The following is a 21,310-nucleotide window of genomic DNA, read 5'->3' as shown; positions in this document are numbered from 1 at the left end:
ACACTAAAAAGAGAGTGGAAATTCTCTCTCTAAGTTGACACAAACATTCCTACCAATTTTTATTCTTAATGTGTAGTATCAACCAATGATTTATGTGCTTGTGCGATTTAAGTTAATATCCCATGATGCTGTGTGTCTTATTTGGACACTAAGCATTTTATCCTCCTGAGACACCCGACATGGTTTACTTTACAAAGTCTTGTGAATGGCCAGAACTGAAGCTACATGATCTTAGTCATGTACATGCATCTCAGACAAATAAATATATTAAGAAGACAAGCAATTTGCATGTCAAATATTTAAGATTAAATTGGTTTGGCCTCAGCCCACTAGATCAATTTTAAAAATGGAAGCTGTTGAAGGCAAGTGGATTTCCCCCCCACATACTAGGGAGTACTTAACACAATCTGTAGAATTAAATTGTTTGCAATGGGTTGTATACTGCCAGTTTGACTCATATTTAGTAATACTTTTACACAGAAGTAATCCCATTGAAACTAACCAGACTACTTGTGGAATGCGGTACTAGTGAGCGGGAGTACAGGTGGCAGAATTGGTTCTTTGCACACAATTTGGGTGACAAGATTGGTCCCCAAAAGAAAGGAATGATGGTAGAAAGAACACTGTGATGATGACCGATTAACAAAAACAACAAAAAAGGATTTAACAAGTTAGGCTACAACCATGTCCATCAACAAAAGTGACGGACAATAGTCTCCTGCTGGTACAGACTTATTAGTACACTGGAATCATCGTCACTGTCAAATGTACTATTAAAAACTTGAAGAAACTAATGAGAATGAAAAATGTACATTTTTTCACATCTGTAGCCACTTATAGGTCCCTTCATCCCATCTGTCCAATGCATTAAATACCTCCAGCAAAGGAGATGCTGCATCTAGCCACGTGGCGTCATTTCATCAAACAGAGGAGATTGACGAGGGAATGAAAGGTGGGAACAAAAAAAATATACAAAGAAACTTACTCCTGGAAAAATGTCTCCACTCAGACAGAAAAGAACCACAGAGGAAATGTCACTTGCAGAATAACTAATCCAGGGAGCAGGGTGTCATAGGAACCTTAAGCGAACCTGGAGTTCAGTCCCAATCTGTAGATATCTTGAATTGCAGCTTTCTGTTCATTGTTAAGGAATTGACTCCCACATGGTCAGCATTTGGCTAGGTCTATTGAAAGGAAAGCATTCACTCCTATTGGGCCATAGCCAGGGCGGGGTGAGTGGCGCAGCTGCCCAGGGCATAAAGCCACAGGGGCAGGAAAGACGCAAATATGTTTGCTCACCCGGGGTGCTAAAATACCCAGTTACGACGCTGCATTGGGTCATCTTGTTAGTCCTAGTAAGGTATATGGAGGACAGAGTCACTGCAGTTTTCCACTAGCAGAAGTCGGTTTTACAACTTCCTGTTGTGTTAAATTCCAGCTGAAAAACTTTTGGGCTTACAAGTAGCAGTAATACCTGGAGGAAACAACTTCTGAATATAGAAACTTATTTAGTTGTATTAAATCTGTGGTCACAACATCTTGCAATCCAGGTATCTACATTCCATTCCTTGGGCCATACTGAACTAGGATTTCCAAATCATTCAGAAGATACAGACCAGATTATTATGCCAATTTAATCCAAAAAAACTTGGACCTGATTTTCAGAGGTACTGGATGTTTATAGTTCCCACTTACTCAAAATGGGAGCTACTGGTCTGTAGCACCTCTGAAAGATCAGTCCCTGTATCTTTTGAGAAATTTGTCCAACATTTAATAGAGTGTTTCCTGTAGTAGTCAATGAAAGAGTATAAAACATTTTTATAAAGGAAATTTGCCACAAGTAGAAGGAATTAGAGACTCTTGACCCATGTAACTGAGTGAGCCTTAAGAAGATGGGCATGAAAACATGTGAATAAGAGAAGCCACATTAAACTGATGCTCACATATACAATTTATTAATACAGTCAGGATCAGATTACTTTTTCCTGAAATGGTCCTTTCTGATATCTGCCAGCTTCAGCTCATTCTCTGCACTATGCCAGTGTTTCCCTGATCTGTGCTACAGAAAATGACAACTTTAATATCCATTGTATTTTGCAGAACCATATATGTAAATTCCTTGGATTCTGAGTAGTAACTCAAAAGCATCCTGCTAGTAAGGCTATTGGATCTGTCACTTACAAGAAAAGGCCACACGTGGCTAACCATTTCATCAACAGACCCAGAGCTGAATTTATCTCCAGAAGATACACTCTGTACTAGATGTTACGTACCTCCAAATTCCGTAGCTGAGAGGTTTATGTTAATTAACCATTGATACATTGACATCTGCCAGTCCTGGAGCAAAGAGCAATACACAGCACTTCTGAAGTAGCTTATACCCAAGTTTATCAAGGCATTTTACAGGTAGAAGGCTTCCTATGTGTCTATTTATCTACTTAAAGCCATCTGACAAATACAGTAGTACTGTAATACTCATTTCCCTCAGGCGCTCCCTACTAGACAGATCTGAGCTCTGGTCCTAATCCAATTGACCCTGCTTTTATTGTAGAGGCAACTAGCGTCACTATCGAATCCTATTTTGGCCAACGCTTACCACAGCACTGATTGAATGTTGTAGTTTTGGACTCAACACCTCAGCAGGCAAGAGCCATACTAGGCCCTTCATTGAAGGTGGAGGATATAATTGCAGAGAGCTCCTCCTTCACAAAGCCAGAACAAAACCCATATTCTTTCCTTCTTTGGTAAATCTTTTGCCACCAAGCTACCATCACCCACCCAACAAATGGAAACAAATATAGCTATCAATTTTATTTCAGAAATAAACAAGAGATTCTGTCATTGAGGATTTGCATGAAGGTCTGAAGGACTCAACAGCAAAGATGACCCACAGGTTTTGTTTTGGGTTTTTGTTTCTCCTTTCCACAATTGGAAGCACACAATGATCCAACATAATCAGAAGCTAGTGAGAAGGGTAACACTAATTTGCCTCCGTCCAAACCAAATTGATGACGAAAGTTCAGGATTTTTTTAACCAATCTATTCAGTGAGCATTTACAGAGTTTACATGTTCATAGTGATGAGGAAGCCTAGCATTTTTGCTGACAAAACCTGAGTTTCTTGAAGCCATCTGTGTGTATGAAAGCCTCGCTTCTCAAAAAGTCAGCATCTATAAAAGTGCTAAGAAATTGAAGACGTTGAGGCCATATAACCCAGGAAAATGGATGGCACAGATAAAACTTACCTTTACCAAAAAAGTCTGCAATGCCTACAGTTTATTAGGATAGCATAATTTTTTTAAAAAAGCAAGCAAACAAACAAAAACATACAGTTTATTTAGTCAATAACTGAAAGACAGAAGGAAGCTGACAAGACAAAAAGAGAAGAAGCCACACCAAAATCATTTTCATTGATTGATCAATTGCAAGACAGAGCATAGAACATTGCACCCTCCACAAAAGGCTGTTCTGGGGCACCAGAGACTGAACAAGGACATTTATAAGCAACTTTTCAATTAAGTTGAGGAGGGCACAGCAGACGCACGTCTGGGGTTGTGCCTTCTAATAGAGCTCTTTACTGTGAGGGTGAAATTTCACCATTTAATCAACCTACAAAAAGAACTCCCACCAAAATGATATGACAGAATCAGAAAGATAGAATAATCAAATCCACTCTGGAAAGAAAATGGGAAAGGCAAGTCACAGCAAGCAGAACCTTCTTGGCAAACATGAAGGGATCAGCATCTGAATACAAATGCTCTTTATGATAGGAACTTCCATCATTGGTGGTATTGGACTGCTGAGTCACACCTAGCATGGAGAGACACACTAACTTGACAGTATTTTCAGGCACTAAGTGAATTATGATTTAATTGAATTAGCATGTAAATTTTAGAGATGTTCGCTTGAGAGATTCCAAACTATAATTAGCAGAATGTACTATATTTGAGCCAGACTTCACTTTTAAAATGGAATCCAGCTTCTTATCACTAGGGGCGATACCAATGCTATTAATTGCACGGTATTCCACAACAGATTCCATTTACTTCAAACTCACAGACTAAGGTACTACTCAGTGTAAGTAAGGTTAGCAATCTAGCCCTAAATTTAGCCCTTAAACTATTAGGTTAGTAAATCAGATTAATATTTATAGTATCTCGCATATTTTAATCAATGATAATACATCAGATTAAGTTCCACTGTAAATGGATACTTAATTATACTTAGTAATACTTATAATTCCAATATAATGCTGCAAGTTTTAGCTTAAACACAAAAAATTTCTGCTAAATGCAGTTTAGTTCAGATTTACAAGTGAGTGGCTGGGTGATGAACACTGCTGCTAAATAAAGTGAAACGGTGTTAATTTAATTTTAGAATGTTAAGTAGACTCCATGAAGCTGTTACATAAAATATTATTGTCCATTTAGGGTCCAGGATAAAATTACTTGGGCAAAGGGCCAAAGGTTCTTAGACTGTCATCCATGATCAGTCTCATTTCTGGAGTGATTGCTCAGAAACTAAAACAAGGAGTGTTGAGATTTTAAACAAACATTTAAATATTAGCTATCACAGCTAGAGAAGGCATACATAGATGCATATTAAACTGGCAAAGACCCCTCATTCCACACCCTGTAGCCTGAGGAATTTTAACTATGTGTAGTTGATTACAAATTCTGGAACGTGACTACTGAAATAAAAATATCTTCTAACTCCTTTAGAGAGACCTAGTGGGAGCGTGCACAATACTTCACATCATGCTGACAACCTTTTTCGCTAGCTGTCATTTCTAATTAAATTGGTTCAGCATTTCCTAATGATCATGCTATCTCCCAGTAGAATGAACTTTAGAACCAAAGTCTACTGGACAATTGTATCACATTACATGAGATGTTAAGTGCACAGAATGCTGAACAGAGGGAGGAAGCCGGGAAGAGTAATGCTTGGAAAGGGAGCAACTATGCTGTTAATTGCTGGGTTTTAGAACTGAGCGGATGTAGTTGGAAAACAGCAGTGCATAGCCTCTTAACATTATATTTAGGGACAAGCCATTCACCACGCAATATTCAGGAAGAATACTTATAGGGCACCTCACCCACCACATACTCTTGTTACCATTAGACTATTGCTTTGTAGTTTTTCTAGATGGGGCCATGGCAGATGAAAAATAGTTCTAGAACTAAAATTAAAAATATACAAGGAATTTATTCAACAGGATGCCTGTGTGTAGGTGGGGTTGTATATTCAGTGCAACACTTACTCTCCAATGTTTGATAGAAATACGTAAACATCAGATTTAATTTAGTACAAGCAACTCTTTGGAGAGTCAGATGCCCTATCAATCTGTCTGGAATGTTTTAAATTGTTAACCTCAAACATGCTATTTCCTGCGATCTAATGAGGCACATTTTTCACTGTAGATCTAAAAAACAACAACCCCCCATATGAGCCACTGTAGCAGGAATTTGTGGGAACAGAGACAGCACTAGAAAACATTGCTTTATACTTGCATATTAGGCAGAGTTGGAATTTGTGACAGAGTATCTATTGATACAGTAACTTCACATAAAAGAAGTGTTTAGATTCTGTCACTAAGCAGACAAAATATACCGAATATATACATGGAAGGATTTCCACCACTAGACTTCAGGGGAAATTAAGTTTCTCTTCTAAGAGAGAAGCATATTTGCCAAGAGAGCTTTAGGGAAAGAATAAAATTTAATAGCTATTGATTCACATTAAGTTATAGACTAAAGATGCAATATTTAATTCTGATCCTTAATTTGAGTTGATTCAAGGGAAGTTGTAAGATGGAGAAAATATATATACAAAAAAAAAGGCACAGAGGGCCTGGAGTTCGGATTTTTAAACCCTCTTTTTACCTGAGGTTCTGTTTGCAGTATCTGAGCTGTTGCCATGGCGATCTGCTTCTAGCCACTGGTATAAAACTATATAACATAACAAACAAAAACAAAAAGCATGTATGAACAAACAAAAGATACACAAACTCAGAAAAACGTGAAGTAGAAAAAATCTTTCCTTCCCAGCCCTTCTCTGAAAGTTCTTTTACAGCATGTCTAACTGAAATGTTCTCTCTCCCAGCAGATGTTTCGTTACCCTTCCATAGAAAAAATGTTTGCAATATCTTTAAAGATACAGTAGCATGTCCCAGGTAAAAAAAAAGATGCAACCCCAGAAATAAAAGTCAAGATAAGAACACAGATCATCATAGGGCACTAGATAAATGAAAATTTAGATCTCGGTTTTGTGGATTTGATCTGCAGTTCATTATAGCACTGAATTACACTGGCTCCAAAAAGTGAATTAAAATAGATTCTCACTACTGCCCGCCTTGTTGGTCAATTGTCTGTGGCACAGGAACTTAAGAGAACCCATGAATAGGGTTACCAGGTGTCCGGTTTTCGACCAGAAGGTCCGCTCGAAAGGTGACCTGTGCAGCAGCCAGTCAGCACTGCTGACCAGACACCAACCAAGTCTGGTTACTGCAGTAACCACAATTGTTTGCCACTGCCTGGAGGGCAGGAAGAGCAGCTGCTGACAGAGGAGGAGGGATCCGGACTACAAGTGGCATTTGAGGAGCAAGGCAGGCAGCTGGGCTCCCTGCCCATGACAGCCCATCCCGCCTTTTCAGCGTCCCAGGGCCCCAGCTCTCTCCGGCTCCTCACTCCAGGGACGGAGCTCCTCCAGCCCCATGTGGGCAGGCAGGCTTTGTATCTGCTCTGCCCATCCTGGCTCTTCAGGCAGCAGATGAGTTCTGGGGGTGGGGAAGAAGTGAGCAATTTGGGATGGGGGGCGTGGAGAGTGAGCAATGGTGGTGGCCTGTAGTGTCCAGTTTTGAAAAATGGGCAAGTTGGCAACCTTATCCATGAATGAGCACTTCTTCTAATTGTCTATCACTTGGAAAAACATTCCTCTGCAGATGACAGAGAAGTGCTTTTAATAAAGAGATCTAGAATGGAATTTTTGGTTTTTAGGAGAAAACTTCTTGTTCCTTGGATTGCCAGTGGGTTCTAATTCTTTCCATCAGTTACAGTATACTGGTTACACTTTCAACCTGCAAACCAATGGTTTTCTACTCCAGAAACCTTAAATTATTTCAGTCCCAAGTTCTGAGACACCTAACAAAAAAACAAACACACCACTTATTTGAATCTAATCATTAAATAGAATAGAGGACTTAAGAAATACTGCTGCCTGTGGGATTCCTAGGGTCAGACAAAGGAAGAAAAATTAGTTAGGGAGACCACGAGCTAAGAAAAAAAGTGTATGATTCTTGCCAGGGCTGGCTTTAGGAACTGCGGGGCCCGATTCGAATACCCAGCGGCGGTCTGGGTCTTCAGTGACACTTGGGCGGCAGGGGGTCCTTCACTCACTCTGGGTCTTCCGCGGCACTGAAAGACCCCCCGCTGCTGAAGACCCAGACCACTGCCGGGTGAGAAAAAAAAAAAAAAAAAATTAAAAAAGGTGCCTAAGGCGCGGGGCCCGATTCCAGGGAATCGGCCTAAAGCCGGCCCTGATTCTTGCACCCACAAGTTCCCCTCTTTAGTGGCAGTAGATTCCATCGGGGGAGGGGAGGGAGGATGGGATTTTTCCTCTTCTAAAATCTAAAAACTCAATTATTCCAGGAAGGAATGGTCTCTTCCAATAACAGCACAAGGAGGCTGTCCAAGTAGACACAACCACACTCAGCGCTCAGTTATGAAATTCCTAGTGCTCCAAGCTCTCTTGGTTAAATCCAAGATGTGTAATCCCTGTACATTAATAAATAACCAGAGGGACTCTACAAGTATGTGCTTTCATTGGCTGCCACCATCAAAACTCCTAACTTAAGCACTTCATTTTTTTTTTTAAAAATCATACCCTTTGGACATAAGGGAGTTAGGCTCTCAACTACCAACAATGTTTAAAGTAATCTGCATTATCTTCAGCAGGAAGAGATAGCAAGAAGAATGGAGTTACATAGGATAATAGGGAAAATGGGGCAGCCTGATGTGCTGTGGACACATTTATCTAAATACTGGAGTGTATAACCAAAGCGCAAAGATTTATGTAATCAGATGGTTAAGCAGCTACACAACTTATGCAAACCCCTGTACTAAGACGTAAAAGGCAGAGGACTATTAATAATGGAGAAGTGTGCAGATACAGGAATTATACTGTACAATGTTATCTTGTCAGTATAAATCAGAAAAAAAAATTATGGTATGAACCTATGGTTTACCACCACTAAATAGTTACGCTTGTGAAAAAAACCTAGCATTTAAAAAAAATGCCTTTAAAAAACAGTGAGGTTTTTGTTAAAAGTTAACATTGTATAGTTCTAGGGGTAAAAAAAAAAAAAAAAAAAGAAAGAAGCTAAATAATCGGACCCTAGCGATTCAGTTTACTCATCACCCACTCTTTTTGACCTGATTAAAATATATCCACTATCTGTCAGCAGAGTAACATTATACAATATCAACAATGTCTGTTTCTTAATACAGCTCCACTCCCAGATGCGAACAGATCAACAAAAACTTCTTACTACACAAGGAAACAAATATATGACAGATGAAACCTCTTATTTTAACTGCACAATGTCAGTAAACTCCAGGTCACCAAAAATACTGTGGCTTAAGTGGTTTTAGATATATAAATTTTATCCTCGCCTTCAGGCAACAACAAATTATGAAATATAGTTTAAATCACTCATAACATTTCCAATGAATTCAGAATTTCCACTTTACGTAAAGTCACTGTAACAGAGATTAACTATTACATTTAGACAGCTAGCTGCAGAATACATATTTTAAATATTTCCCTTTATTCAGCTTCATTGCTAAAGAGAACAGTGCTGTTATATGAATGTTTTACTGAACAAAGGCTTAGAACTGTCAACAGGAAGTAATACAACAGGTGTAAAACTGGACTTTTCACAGCTCTAGATATGGGCAACAGTCATTCTTAGTCTCAGGCTTCCATTTTCTCTGCGACAAACACGCATGGAATTCTAAGACATAGCCCTTTTGCTGCCAAGTTGAATTTCTGTCCCAGAAAACAGCTTTCCAAATACAGGATTCCAATCCACAGCTTTCCATTACTTACAGGCAGCATCTGGACACAGATCTTTAGTCTGTCCCATTCAACAACCACCACCAAAGAAGTGCTGCTCTTTTATCCTTTGTGGTACCCCTACACTTAAGCTTGTGAGCATTTTGAATCCTTAAAACCAAAAAAAGAATAAGTATCTGTACTAGCTTGAAGAGCAGAGTTTGAGTGATAGATAAGTTAAAAATTCACTTAAGTGTCATACACCATTATATTATCAGAGGGGTAGCCATGTCAGTCTGAATCTGTAAAAAGCAACAGAGGGTCCTGTGGTACCTTTAAGACTAACAGAAGTATTGGGAGCATAAGCTTTCGTGGGTAAGAACCTCACTTCTTCAGATGCAAGTAATGGAAATCTCCAGAGGCAGGTATAAATCAGTATGGAGATAATGAGGTTAGTTCAATCAGGGAGGGTGAGGTGTTCTGCTAGCAGTAGAGGTGTGAACACCAAGGGAGGAGAAACTGCTTCTGTAGTTGGATAGCCATTCACAGTCTTTGTTTAATCCTGATCTGATGGTGTCAAATTTGCAAATGAACTGGAGCTCAGCAGTTTCTCTTTGGAGTCACCATTATAGAATACATTCTCCTGACATCTTTCAGCACACCACACTATCTTTAAGTAGTTTCATATTGTGCTAAAAAGATTTAGCCTCACATTCTTTACATACTTGATCAAGTCCCCAAAAAGACAGCTGATTGCTGTCTTTGTCCCTACTTCAGAAAAGCTCTCAAGCACATGCTTTAGTCCCACTGATTTTGCCAATGGGATTTAAGTTGGTTCTTCAGTGTTTTACTCAGTCCATGCTCATCTTTAGTCCATATTTACTCCAACCTCCCATCCACGTCTCACTAGCCTAAACATACACAAATACAGGATCAGATTCTGACACAATTACTTCTCCTTGAACAGCACCTTTCACCATGAGAAGTGCTACTGAAGGGCACTGGAGAACAGAAATATCAAAGAGCAGGAGCGAGGGGTATCAAAATTGGTCCCTTAGCGAATAGATTAGCTGCTCAGTGGAAGAAAAATGTTTTTCAAAGCCTTCTTTATATAGCATGAAATACACTTCCGGTATGATGGATTGGTACAGCATTTAGTAGCTTCTATATCATATTGTAAAGCATGTAGACATCTTGGGAAGAAAACAGAGCCAAAATGTAGAACGTTAACGTAAAGACAAGGTACTTCCATTGCTCTTGCTAATGCCTAGAATTATTGACACTCTGACCTCTGGGGGACATGGGGAAGAAAGGGAGGGGGATGTACTTGAGCCCTGAAAAAAAAAAAAAAAAAAAATCAAGCCTCTTCAAGATGTTTCAAATTGGACAGCCTAAAATTGAATCACTGAAAATCACTAGTCACTTAAAAGTCTTGGCCAGTACCTCTACATAAAAGAGCCTGATAAAGTCACAGCTGAAACAATTATACACGATTTCTGTTGCTGGGCTAAAAAAAGACTATGCAAATATTAGAAAATGCACAGAAGCACAACAAAATTCATTTGTGAGCAAACGTTGGCTTATCAAGGAATGTTCAAGAAGTTAGCATGTCCCCAGGGTCTGTACAGCACTCTGTTGCCAATCACGATACACAAAACTGTGACAACAAAAAATAAAACCACAACCCCCCACCCCCAAAAGACAAAACCCTAGAAGCTCAATATTGCACAACACTACAAAGTAAGCTACCAATTATAATCAACGCAGAGAGAGACCAATTAAAATCAAGGAATTAGTGTTTCACTGAATTTTAGCAGCTCCAACAGGATACTGCCGATTCTGCGATATGTAGGTTAAACAACATGCAAGGGGTCTACTCAACTTGTAGCACTTCTATTGCCCGATAGCCAGTAGGGACCCGCTGTCACTGAACCAAATCAATTACAACTCTGTCCTCTACCTCACTATCTCCCTCCCTTCTTCATTCCCAACTCAGGTCAGAGTCAATATAAAGAATGGTCATCAAATGAAATTCATAGGCAGCAGGTTTAAAACAAACAAAAGGAAGTATTTCTTCACACAACGCACAGTCAACCTGTGGAACTCTTTGCCAGAGGATGTTGTGAAGGCCAAGCCTGTAATGGGGTTTAAAAAAAAATAAATAAATAAAAAAGGAACTAGGTAAGTGCATGGAGGATAGGTCTAACAATGGCTATTAGCCACAGATGGTGTCCCTAGCCTCTGTTTGCCAGAAGCTGGGAATGGGTGACAGGGGATGGATCACTTGATGATTAGCGGTTCTGTTCATTCCCTCTGAAGCATCTGGCATTGGCCACTGTCGGAAGACAGGATACTGGGACAGATGGACCTTTGGTCTGACCCAGTATGGCCGTTCTTATGTAAGTACTAGCACAAGAAATTTAAGTAGTAGGTCTTTATATTAACGTGCTCTACTTGAGCTTTTTTCTTTTTTTTAAAAGCAATTTGAAGTTTTTAATTTGCTGTTGATAATGTGAAAAAATTCAGTTTTTTTTTTTTAATTATAATACGTCATTTTCCCATTCCAGAACAATTGCATAGCACAAGGGAGAATTTTGAACAGTACTCCTTTGACGCTTGACCTTTCTACCTTATAACAAGAGATGAGTCATGCACTTGATTTGCTCACTGTAAAGTGGCATTATTTGGGTTAAACGTAATGAAATGTTCCAAGTTCGTTTTTTGGAAGTGCTAACAAATTTAAGCAGTTAACTAAACATTTAAGAATCAAGCTTCTATAAGCACTGGTTCATGCTTTCCTTAAGTGCTTTATTTCCAGATCTGTTTTCCTGATTTTTAAAGGCATCCATTAAAAAAAAAATAATAATAAAATAAAAAAAAAAGGGAAATAGGAGGAAATAGGAGGAAATATTTTCCTATTGAATTTTCCTATTTGAAAATCCTGCTAAAGTCTTCTACAATAAAAGGGTTTTGTTTTTGTATTTCATGCAAGTGGAAGGGAGAAGAAATAGGTCTTCCTTGTAATACAAAAAAAACCCTAAAGCAAAAAATATAGTAGAAGTGTGGACTTTTTATACAATAAGAAATAAAGCTGCCCAGCACTCAGAATGAAAACCTCTATTTTTTTTAATACAATGTTAAATTCACACATCTTAATACATCAGCTCAATGAAATTCTCATTTGGTGGTATTTAATTTGGATATTTTATGATCATCCCTTCATGATCATCTAGTCCAGGGATCTCAAACACACGGCCCGCGGGGTGATTTTCTGCGGCCCGCGAGCCCCTCGCAGCCCCCCCCCAGTGTTTACCAGAGCGGCCGGACGAGCACCGGGAGCAGGGCATGCTCCCTGCCTGCCTGCTCTGCGCAGCTCTGGGAAGAGGCTGGAATGTGGGGTGGGGGGGTGGAGGGGCTGTGTGTGGCTGTTACTTTAGGCAGCGCCCCCAGCAGCTCCCATTGGCCAGGAATGGGGAACCGCGGCCAATGGAGCTGCTGGAGGCGGTGCCTCAAGCAACAGAAATGCACAGCCCCTCTGCCCCACCTTACCCATGTTCCAGCCTCTTGCGACGGAAGGGGAGGGGAGGGGAGGGGAGGGGAGGTCCAGATCCTGCCCCCCGAACCCTTCCTGCAGCCAAACCCCCTGCCCTGAGCCCCCTGCACCCTGACACCTTGCCATACCCTGCACCCCTCCTGCATCCCAAAACCACTGCCCTGAGCCCCATGCCGCACCCCTCCTGCACCCAGACCCCCTGCCATGCCCTGAGCCCCCTGCTGCACCCTGCACCCTTGCTGTACCCCTCACCCCTCCTGCACCCCACACCCCAACTCCCTGCCCTGAGCCCCCACCACACCCTGCACCCCTCCTGCACCCCCTGGGGGCAAGGAGAGGGCAGAGTTGGGGTGGGGATTTCGGGGAAGGGGTTGGAATGGGGGCAGGGAAGGGGTGGGAAGAGGGGGGGCCAGGCAGGGGGGAAGAAAGGTGCCAGTAATGCAGCCCTCGGGCCAATGTACTAGTCCTCATGTGGCCCTCATGGTCATTTGAGTTTGAGACCCCTGATCCAGTCTGACATTCTGCACATTGCAGAACCTCACCCACCCGCTCCTGTAATAGGCCCATAACCTTTGGCTGAGTTACTGAAATCAAATACGATTTAAAGACTTCAATCTACAGAAAGTCCATCATTTACATTAGTTTAAATCTGCAGTTGACTTGTGTCCCATGTTGCAGAGGAAGGCAAAAAAGACACAAGGGTCTCTGTCAATCTGACTCAGAGGAAAATTCCTTCTTGACCCAAACTATGGCAGTCAGCTGGACCCTGATCATTTTGGCAAGATCTACCACCTGGGAAAGAATTCGCTGTGGTAACTCAGAGCCCTCCCCATCACCAGCCATCAGAGATATTTGCTACTAGCAGTCACAGATCAGCTACATGCCATTGTGGGCAGTTTCGTCATACCATCCCCTCCATAAACTTATCAAGCTCAATCTTGAAGCCAGTTGGGGTTCTCCCCCTCCCCCCACCACTGCTCCTCTTGGAAGGCTGTTCCAGAACTTCACTCCTCTGATGGTTCATCTAATTTCAAGCCTAAACTTGTTGCTGGCCAGTTTACTGCCATGTGTTCTTGTATCAACATTGGTGTTTAATTTAAATAACTCCTCTCTCTCCTAGTATTCATCCCTATGATGTACTAATGGAGAGAAATCATATGTCCCTCTCCGCCTTCCTTTGGTTAGGCTGAACAAGCCAAACTCTTGAGTCTCCTCTCATAAGGTAGGTTTTCATTCCTCTGATCATCCTAGTAGCCCTTCTCTGCACCTGCTCCAGTATGAATTCATCTTTCTTAAATACGGGAGACCAGAATTGCACACAGTATTCCAGCTGAGGTTTCAAATACCTTGCCTGATGCATCCTAAGATTGCATTAGCCATTTTTTCATAGCTGCAGCACATTCATCACAGAATGACTGAGTTGCCAACCAATACACTCAGGTCTTCTTCTCTGTCCCTTCCAATTGATAAATCTCCAGCTTATAGCAAAAAATTATTGTTGTTAGTGCAAAGTTATGCACTATTAAATTTCATCCCATTTCTACTACTACTACTACAGTACTACAGTTTTCAAGATCGTTCAGATCTTCTTATATAATATTCTGGTCCTCCTCCATATTGGTAATACCTCCCCAACTTTGTGTTATCCACAAAATTGTATTAGCACACTCCAACTTTTTGTAGCAAGGTCATTAATAAAAACGTTAAATAAGATAAGGATTGGTCTTGGGACCTGAGTAACGCTTCTAGCAACCTCCCTCCATCCTGAGAGCTCACCTTTCAGCATGACCTGTTTTAGTCTCTCCATTAACCAATTCCTTTTCCACCTCTCAATTCTTATATTAATCCCTATCTTCTCCAATTTAACTAATAATTTCCTACGTGCAACTGTATCACTATTATTGAAATCCAGGTAGATTCGATCCACCACATTTCCTTTGTCTAAAAAAGTGTGGCATGGTCTACCTTTTACAAAACCATGTTGGATTTTATCCCAATTTACCTTTATGTCCTTAACTACTTTCTGTTTCAAAATAATGTTCTAAGACCTTGCATATTGAGGTCAAACTAATGGGCCTGTAGTTTCCCAGATCACTTTCCCCTCCTCCCCTCTTTCTTAAAAATAGGTACTATATTAGCAATTCTCCAGTCATAATATATGACATTGAGTTACAAATTACAGGTAATATATATTACCTCCACACTTGCCAGTCAGGACATCTGCTTTTGGGTAAGTGCTTTGTTACTAAAGACTTTGGGGGGATAGAGCTCAGTGGTTTGAGCATTGGCCTGCTAAACCCAGGGTTGTGAGTTCAATCCTTGAGGGGGCCACTTAGGGATCTGGGACAAAATCAGTACTTGGTCCTGCTAGTGAAGGCAAGGGGCTGGACTCAATGACCTTTCAAGGTCCCTTCCATAGGGTTACCATATTTCAGCAAGCAAAAGAGGACGGGAGGAGCCCTGCCATAGCCCCGCCCCAGCCCTGCTCCTGCCCCTCCCACTTTCCACCCCCCTCAGAGCCCCCAACCCTCCCCCCGCTCCTTGTCCCCTGACTGCCCCCTCCTGGGACCCCTGCCCTTAACTGCCCCCCAGGACTCCACCCCCTACCTAAGCCTCCCTGCTCCTTGTCCCCTAACTGCCCGCTCCTAACTGCCCCCCAGGACCCTACCTCCTACCTGTACCCTGACTGCCCAAAACCTTATCCACACCCTCCCCCCAGAAAGCCCCCCCCAAACTCCTGGACCCCCCCTCCCCATCTCTTGACTGCCCCCTCCAAAACCTCCCTGCCCGTTCTCTGGCCCCCTTGTTGTTGGCCTTTGCCTAACGTCTCTGTGAGCCGTTCGTCCCGGCAGGCTGGCTGGCAGGGGAGGAGGAGGAGGAGCTCCAGACTGCAGTTGCGAACTGGAACTGCTGGAGGTGATCTGCGAATGCAGGGAGGGAGGAAGTGATCTCTGCTGCAGGGGAGGCGGAGGACGTGCTCTCTCTGGCTGTCGGAGCCCCATGTAAGTGACACCATCTGGCCGGCTGCCCTGTTAGCCGCGTGCGCTCTGCGTGGGGGGGGGCCCCCCTGGAAGTCCGGACATTTACAAATTCCCCCCGGACGCTATTTTTAGCTCAAAAAGCCGGACATGTCCGGGGGAATCTGGACGAATGGTAACCCTACCTTCCAGTTCTAGGAGATAGAACATCTCCATTATAAAAAAACAAAAAAAAAACCACACACCTTATCAGCTGTGAGAGAAATTTAAGGAAGAGAGTTAATTTCTATACAGACAAACCATTACCCTTCTTTAAGTTAAACTGGTCCACTGAGGGACTACTGCATGCGGTGCTCTTTGCCCAAAGGCTGCACCTACTGAGGTTTGTAGAAGTTAGTAAAAGATATCAGTCATGACCATGTAGCACTGTAGAGATATCTTCCTGAAGTGCAAAGAATGTGGCCATTGCTCTCAAGGGGCTGGGGTGGGGGGCCGTGGTGGGGGTGCTCTGGGCTCCTGGGGGGGTAGGGGATTGATGGGGACGAGCAGAGTCTTGGGCACAAGGGGAGGGATCTAGGGTTAGCCTCCCATAACGGCTGGGTCACTGGCCGCCCATAATTATAGGGATACTGGAAACATAGTGGAATAGTTGGCACGATTGGCATACAGGTATTGAAGGGTATGTGCTGTTCAGGAAAGACAGAAGTGAAGGTAAAGGTGATGGAATAGCTTTGTATATTAATGATGAAGTAAGACTGTAAAGAAAGGAAAAATAATGGAATGGATAAAATAGACTATTTGGGTCAAAATTACTTTGGGGGAAGACAGGCATTAGAGGCTGCACTGGGATTGTGCTTGGTCTTTTAGAGGCACCCAGGATCCAATTGGGATATGAAGAGACACCTCTAATATCTTCAATGACAAATACTACTGGGAATTGTATGACTATGGGAGACTAATTGCTCAGATATAGATTGGAGGACAAATGCTACTAATAATGGTAGGGCCAACATATTCCAGGAAGTGATAGCTGACAAATAGTCACTTCACCAAATAGTCACTGAACCAACAAGAGGTGATTCTATTTTAGATTTAGTACTGATAATTAGTGAGGACCTCATAAAAGATGGGACACTAGATGGGAAAGGCTTTAAGTTACTACAACAGGATTCTCCCTCAGGTGTCTGGCTGGTGGGTCTTGCCCATGTGCTCAGGGTCTAACTGATTGCCATATTTGAGGTCAGGAAAAAATTTCCTCCCAGGTCAGATTGGCAGAGACCCTGGAGGTTTTTCACCTTCCTCCCCAGCATGGGGCACAGGTCACTTGCTGGTTTAAACTAGAGTAAATGGTAGGTTCTCTGTACCTTGAGTAAATTATGGGCCTATTACAGTAGGTGGGTGAGGTTCTGTGACCTGGAATGTGCAGGAGGTCACCCAAGATAATCACAACAGTCCCGTCCAGCTTTTAAGTCTGAGTCTATTTGTTCTTGATAAATCCATCCTAGCTAGTACTTAGCCTTCAGATGCTTACAAATTGATTGTTTAATACTTCATTTGGATACCTTTCCAGGAATCAAAGTTAGGCCGACTGGTCTATAACACCCCAGGTCCCCTTTGTTCCCCTTTTTAGGGACAGGTACTATCTTTGGCCTTCTCCAGTCCTCTCACTCATCCTCCAGGAGTCTAAGGATATTTACTAACGGTTCCGAGATTGCTTCAGCTGGGTCCTTAAGTACTCTAGGATAAATTTCACCAGGCCCTGCCCACTTGATTACATCTAACTTACCTGAATATTCTTTAACCTGTTCTTTCCCTACTTTGGCTTGCATTCCTTCCCTCTTGTTGTTAATATTAATTATGTTGAGTACCTAGTCACCATTAACCTTTTTAGTGAAGACTGGAGCAGGACAGATATTAGCACCTCAGTCTTCTTGCTGTCATCAGTCATTAGCTCTCTTTCCACCCTAAGTAGTAGGGCTATACTTTTTTCGTCTCTCTTTTTCTCCAAATGTGTTAAAAGGCAATAAGAATGTTCTTTAATGTCCTTTGCTAGGTATAACTCATTTTGTGCCTTAGCCTGATTCTTTTGTACTCCTCCTTAGCAATTAGTTAATTTCCACTTTTTGTAGGATACCTTACATGCACATGTAAAACACACACATCCCTTCCAAAAAGATGGACACTGTAATAGAACATTTCAACGAGTCAAGAAATTACCCTGGCCAGTTAATCAAGGTTGTGCAGTCTTCTGAAAGTTAGAGAGAAGACATTAAGCAAAGCAAGGATGCTTCTATAATATGGACATAATAAATTACCAGACAGTTGATAACACTCTGCAGAGTTAACTTGTGCAGGGAAACAGTATTTTATTAACTTTTTTTTGGTGCTGTATTATTCATTATTCTGCAATATACATACAAAGAAACCAAAAGCTCCCCCCAACATATACCAGCTCTTGTCAACACAAAAAGGAAAGCTAGTATATACACCTGTGTATGCTTCTACATTGTAAAAAGAGGAAATGAATGTACTCTGCATATAGATATTTACACAGGGATTTCCCCTTTTGTTTTTTAAAAGGCACATCAAAGGGAAGTCTCAGACCATAAATATTTGTCAGTGACAGCAACTGTAACCGACACACAGCTGTGAGATTGAGACCTGCAACTCTTCTGTTGTATTTAAGACAAACAAGCAGCAAATTGGCTAGCTGACAAAAGAACTGAAAGACATTGAGAACATGTCCATCACTTCGTTATTTGGCTGCTAAAGTGGCTTCTAAAAGCGATCTACTCCAATGACTAATGAAATAGGGAAAGAGGATAGATTTAAAAAACGGTACAACCTCCCCCAAAACTTTTGCAACCTTAACCTTAGCAGGTGTGGCTGAGCCACAGTGCTAACATATACATTTGTGAAACATTAAAATGAGACTGTATAAGTGTAGGGGATTAAGTGAGGACTAGGATACCAGAACTCCCAAATTCTGAACCTGGCTTTGCCAAGGATATACTGCATGGTCTCAGGCAAGGCACTTAACTACTCTACAGTCTTCTTCCTCGGAGAAACTGGGATGTTATTATTTACCTTCCTTACTCATAGATGGGGGAAAATGAGGATTAGGTAACATTAGTAGAGCGTGGAAGATGTAAAATGCTATAAATATTGTTAGTACAATAAGTGTGACAAAGAGCTTTTCCTTCAGCACTTTCTTTTTAAATAAAAAAAGTGTACATCAAATACTCGAATTCTTAAAAGTCTTTAACACCTCAAGATTTTATGGTACCAGAATGTGCTTTGTAGTCCCCCCTCTGTGTGAGCTGTATATGCATAAAAGACAAGTGTGGAATTCAATTAAGACAGAGATGAGTCGCATTAGATCAAGTTTTCCTGAAGAGCCTTTTCTTTCAGTGGTGAATTATTAATACCCAAACAATTAGAGCAGCATATGCAAATTACTCTACTTTTCACTGTATCTGCAGAGGGGAAAAAACAAGTAGATATGTTCACAGCTAGATTTACTCCTGTGTAGAATTTGAGAACCATTACTGACTCATCTACACTGGTGACAATGGGACCTGTAACTGGAAGCTGTGGCAGAATATAGGACTGGGGGCTGGTCTACACTACATAGTTAGGTTGACAGAAGACAGCTTACGACAACCTAATTATGTCAGTGTCTACACTACAGCCTTCCTCCTGCCGCTGTTAAGTGCCTACTACACCAACATAGCAAATCCACCTCCATGAGAAGTATAAGGCTTATGTCGGTGTAATCAGGATGATGCAGTCTCTGTGAAGACACTGCATTACTTACATCTGCTGTTGGCTGTCTTGTCGATTTCGTGGCAGAAGCCATACATTGACAAGAAAGCTGGGTGGCTAGAGCCCCAGTGGTCCAGCCGCCTGGGAGCACGGTGAGGAGCCTGGCGGGCTGGATCCCGCCCCCAGCCAGGCAGCCTTGTCAATGTCACAGCTCAGAGCCATAAAATTGACAAGGCTGCCCAACTCCCAGTGGGGAGCTGGATAAGCCCCAGGTGGCTTCTCTCCTCCCCCTCCCCGCCCCTCCCCGAAGGGGGCAACCCATCAAGAGCCTGTGAGGCAGCTGGGCTCTCGGCATGGAGCTGCCAGCAGAGCCGAGAGAGCAGGTTCTCAGCTCCCCACACTGCCCTTCTTAGGTTGGTGGAAGCGCTCCTGGTGAGGATGCGCACCATCAACCCAAGGAGGGTAGCGTGGATATGTACCTTGACCTAATAAAGGTTGACTTACCTTTCTTGGGTAAACCCACCCTAACCAGCTATGGTGATTTTACAATCATGTTGTCTAGCCCGTTCCTTACAGCCTTGAGCTCTAAGGCATGAACAGGTCTCCCTCCTCTAAGGAAAAAAGGGATCTATTCCCTGCATCATCCCTCACCCTGAATGAACCCCCTCCCTCCACCCCAACACTGGCATGGATGTTCATGGTGCACAAAGATCCCTTTTAAACAGGCAAATCTCCACTAATCACCAAACAATCCTGCATAGGGAGAGGAATGAAAAAGGGCCTGCCTAATGCTTGATAGCTGGATGCTAGAGAGCTTTGTAAACAGATGGAGATTCAGGGTGGAAGTGAGCCCAGGGCATAACTTCAAGGCAGGGTATCAGGAGTCAGCAGGTGAAACTCTCTGTCTGTACTGCATTGCTGGGATTGGAATGACAGCATAGTGACTAATCTTTGCCACTTTCACCAGGGATAAGTGAGTCTGTTCTCTGCTCTGTTGAAACAGATTCTGTTCAATAAGTTCCAGGTGGGAGACTGAAGCCTGGTTCACCATTAGGCCAGAAAAAGAATGAAATCATGCCAGTGCCCATTTAACTGCGACCTGCACTTCCCACAAGGGCCATCCTCAAACTTGTTAATTGTTCAATTAAGGTACAAGGTCATGCGTGCCTTATGTAAACCATCAGCTGTTGCCATCAGTTTCAGGATAATTTGGGGAGCTACTGGGCATAATAAGCAGGTGAATATGCACACCACCACAACTCAAAAAAAAAAAAGTTTATCTAATGCCTGGCATACATTTAAAAGTTAGCAACCATAACTATATTGACCTGTCAACCTCACCTTACCCCACCCTACCCTAGGGTAGAGACAGCTTAGTTGATGGAATTCTTCTAATTCGATGTAGCTACAGCCACTCGGGAAAGAAAATTAGCTACATCAGAGAAACCCCTTCTGTCACTGCAGAAAGTCTATACTATGGTGCTACAGGAGCATAGCTACAGTGCTGTAGGCATGTCACTGTAGAGCCCAGTAGACGTGGCCTAAACCGGTCATCACATTAGGCACGTCACTCTTGAAGGTTCCAATTTGGGCTGTAACTAGCCCCAACCCTCATTTTCCTAAGCACTACTCTCTCACAAGTACCCAGTACCATGATGGCCAAGGAAAGTATGCAGCTGTTTTCTCTAGTAAAGAGGGACTTTGCCAGCACAAGAGGCCACTGGAAAAAGTCTATATTCTGTACTGGATCTACCATTTCCACTTTGCAGCTCAGACCTTGTAAAGAACTTGGTCTGAGTGGGAAGAAGGAAAGTCTTAGTTAGGGTTACCATATTTTGAGCCTCCAAAAGGAGGACACTCCACGGGGCCCCGCCCCCAGCCCCGCCCCCTCGCCCCAAATCCGCCCCCTCCCGTTTCTCGCAAACATTTGATTCGCGGGAAGTCTGAAGCAGGTAAGCAGGGTG

General features: G+C 42.4%; 1 protein-coding gene across 9 annotated transcripts in view; it reads right to left on the bottom strand.

The window, feature by feature from the left end:
• Nucleotides 1-21,310, bottom strand: part of DENND5B (DENN domain containing 5B) — a 157,244-nt gene that overhangs the window by 60,657 nt on the left and 75,277 nt on the right. For 5 of the 9 annotated variants that reach the window (XM_034780220.1, XM_034780251.1, XM_034780258.1 and 2 more), the window contains exon 2: nucleotides 5,882-5,947. The exons of 3 other annotated variants lie outside the window; for them this stretch is intronic. In XM_034780220.1, coding sequence (XP_034636111.1) covers nucleotides 5,882-5,947 — 66 coding nt within the window. Of the gene's footprint in view, nucleotides 1-5,881; nucleotides 5,948-6,340; nucleotides 6,411-21,310 lie in introns of those variants that run through there. One more of the 9 variants, XM_034780238.1, reaches the window with a different exon arrangement.

This window comes from Trachemys scripta, chromosome 1 (assembly GCF_013100865.1).
Source record: "Trachemys scripta elegans isolate TJP31775 chromosome 1, CAS_Tse_1.0, whole genome shotgun sequence".
NCBI classification, from domain to species: Eukaryota; Metazoa; Chordata; order Testudines; family Emydidae; genus Trachemys; species Trachemys scripta.
Note: the sequence above shows the minus strand (reverse complement) of the source record. Positions and strands in the feature narration are given on the sequence as shown.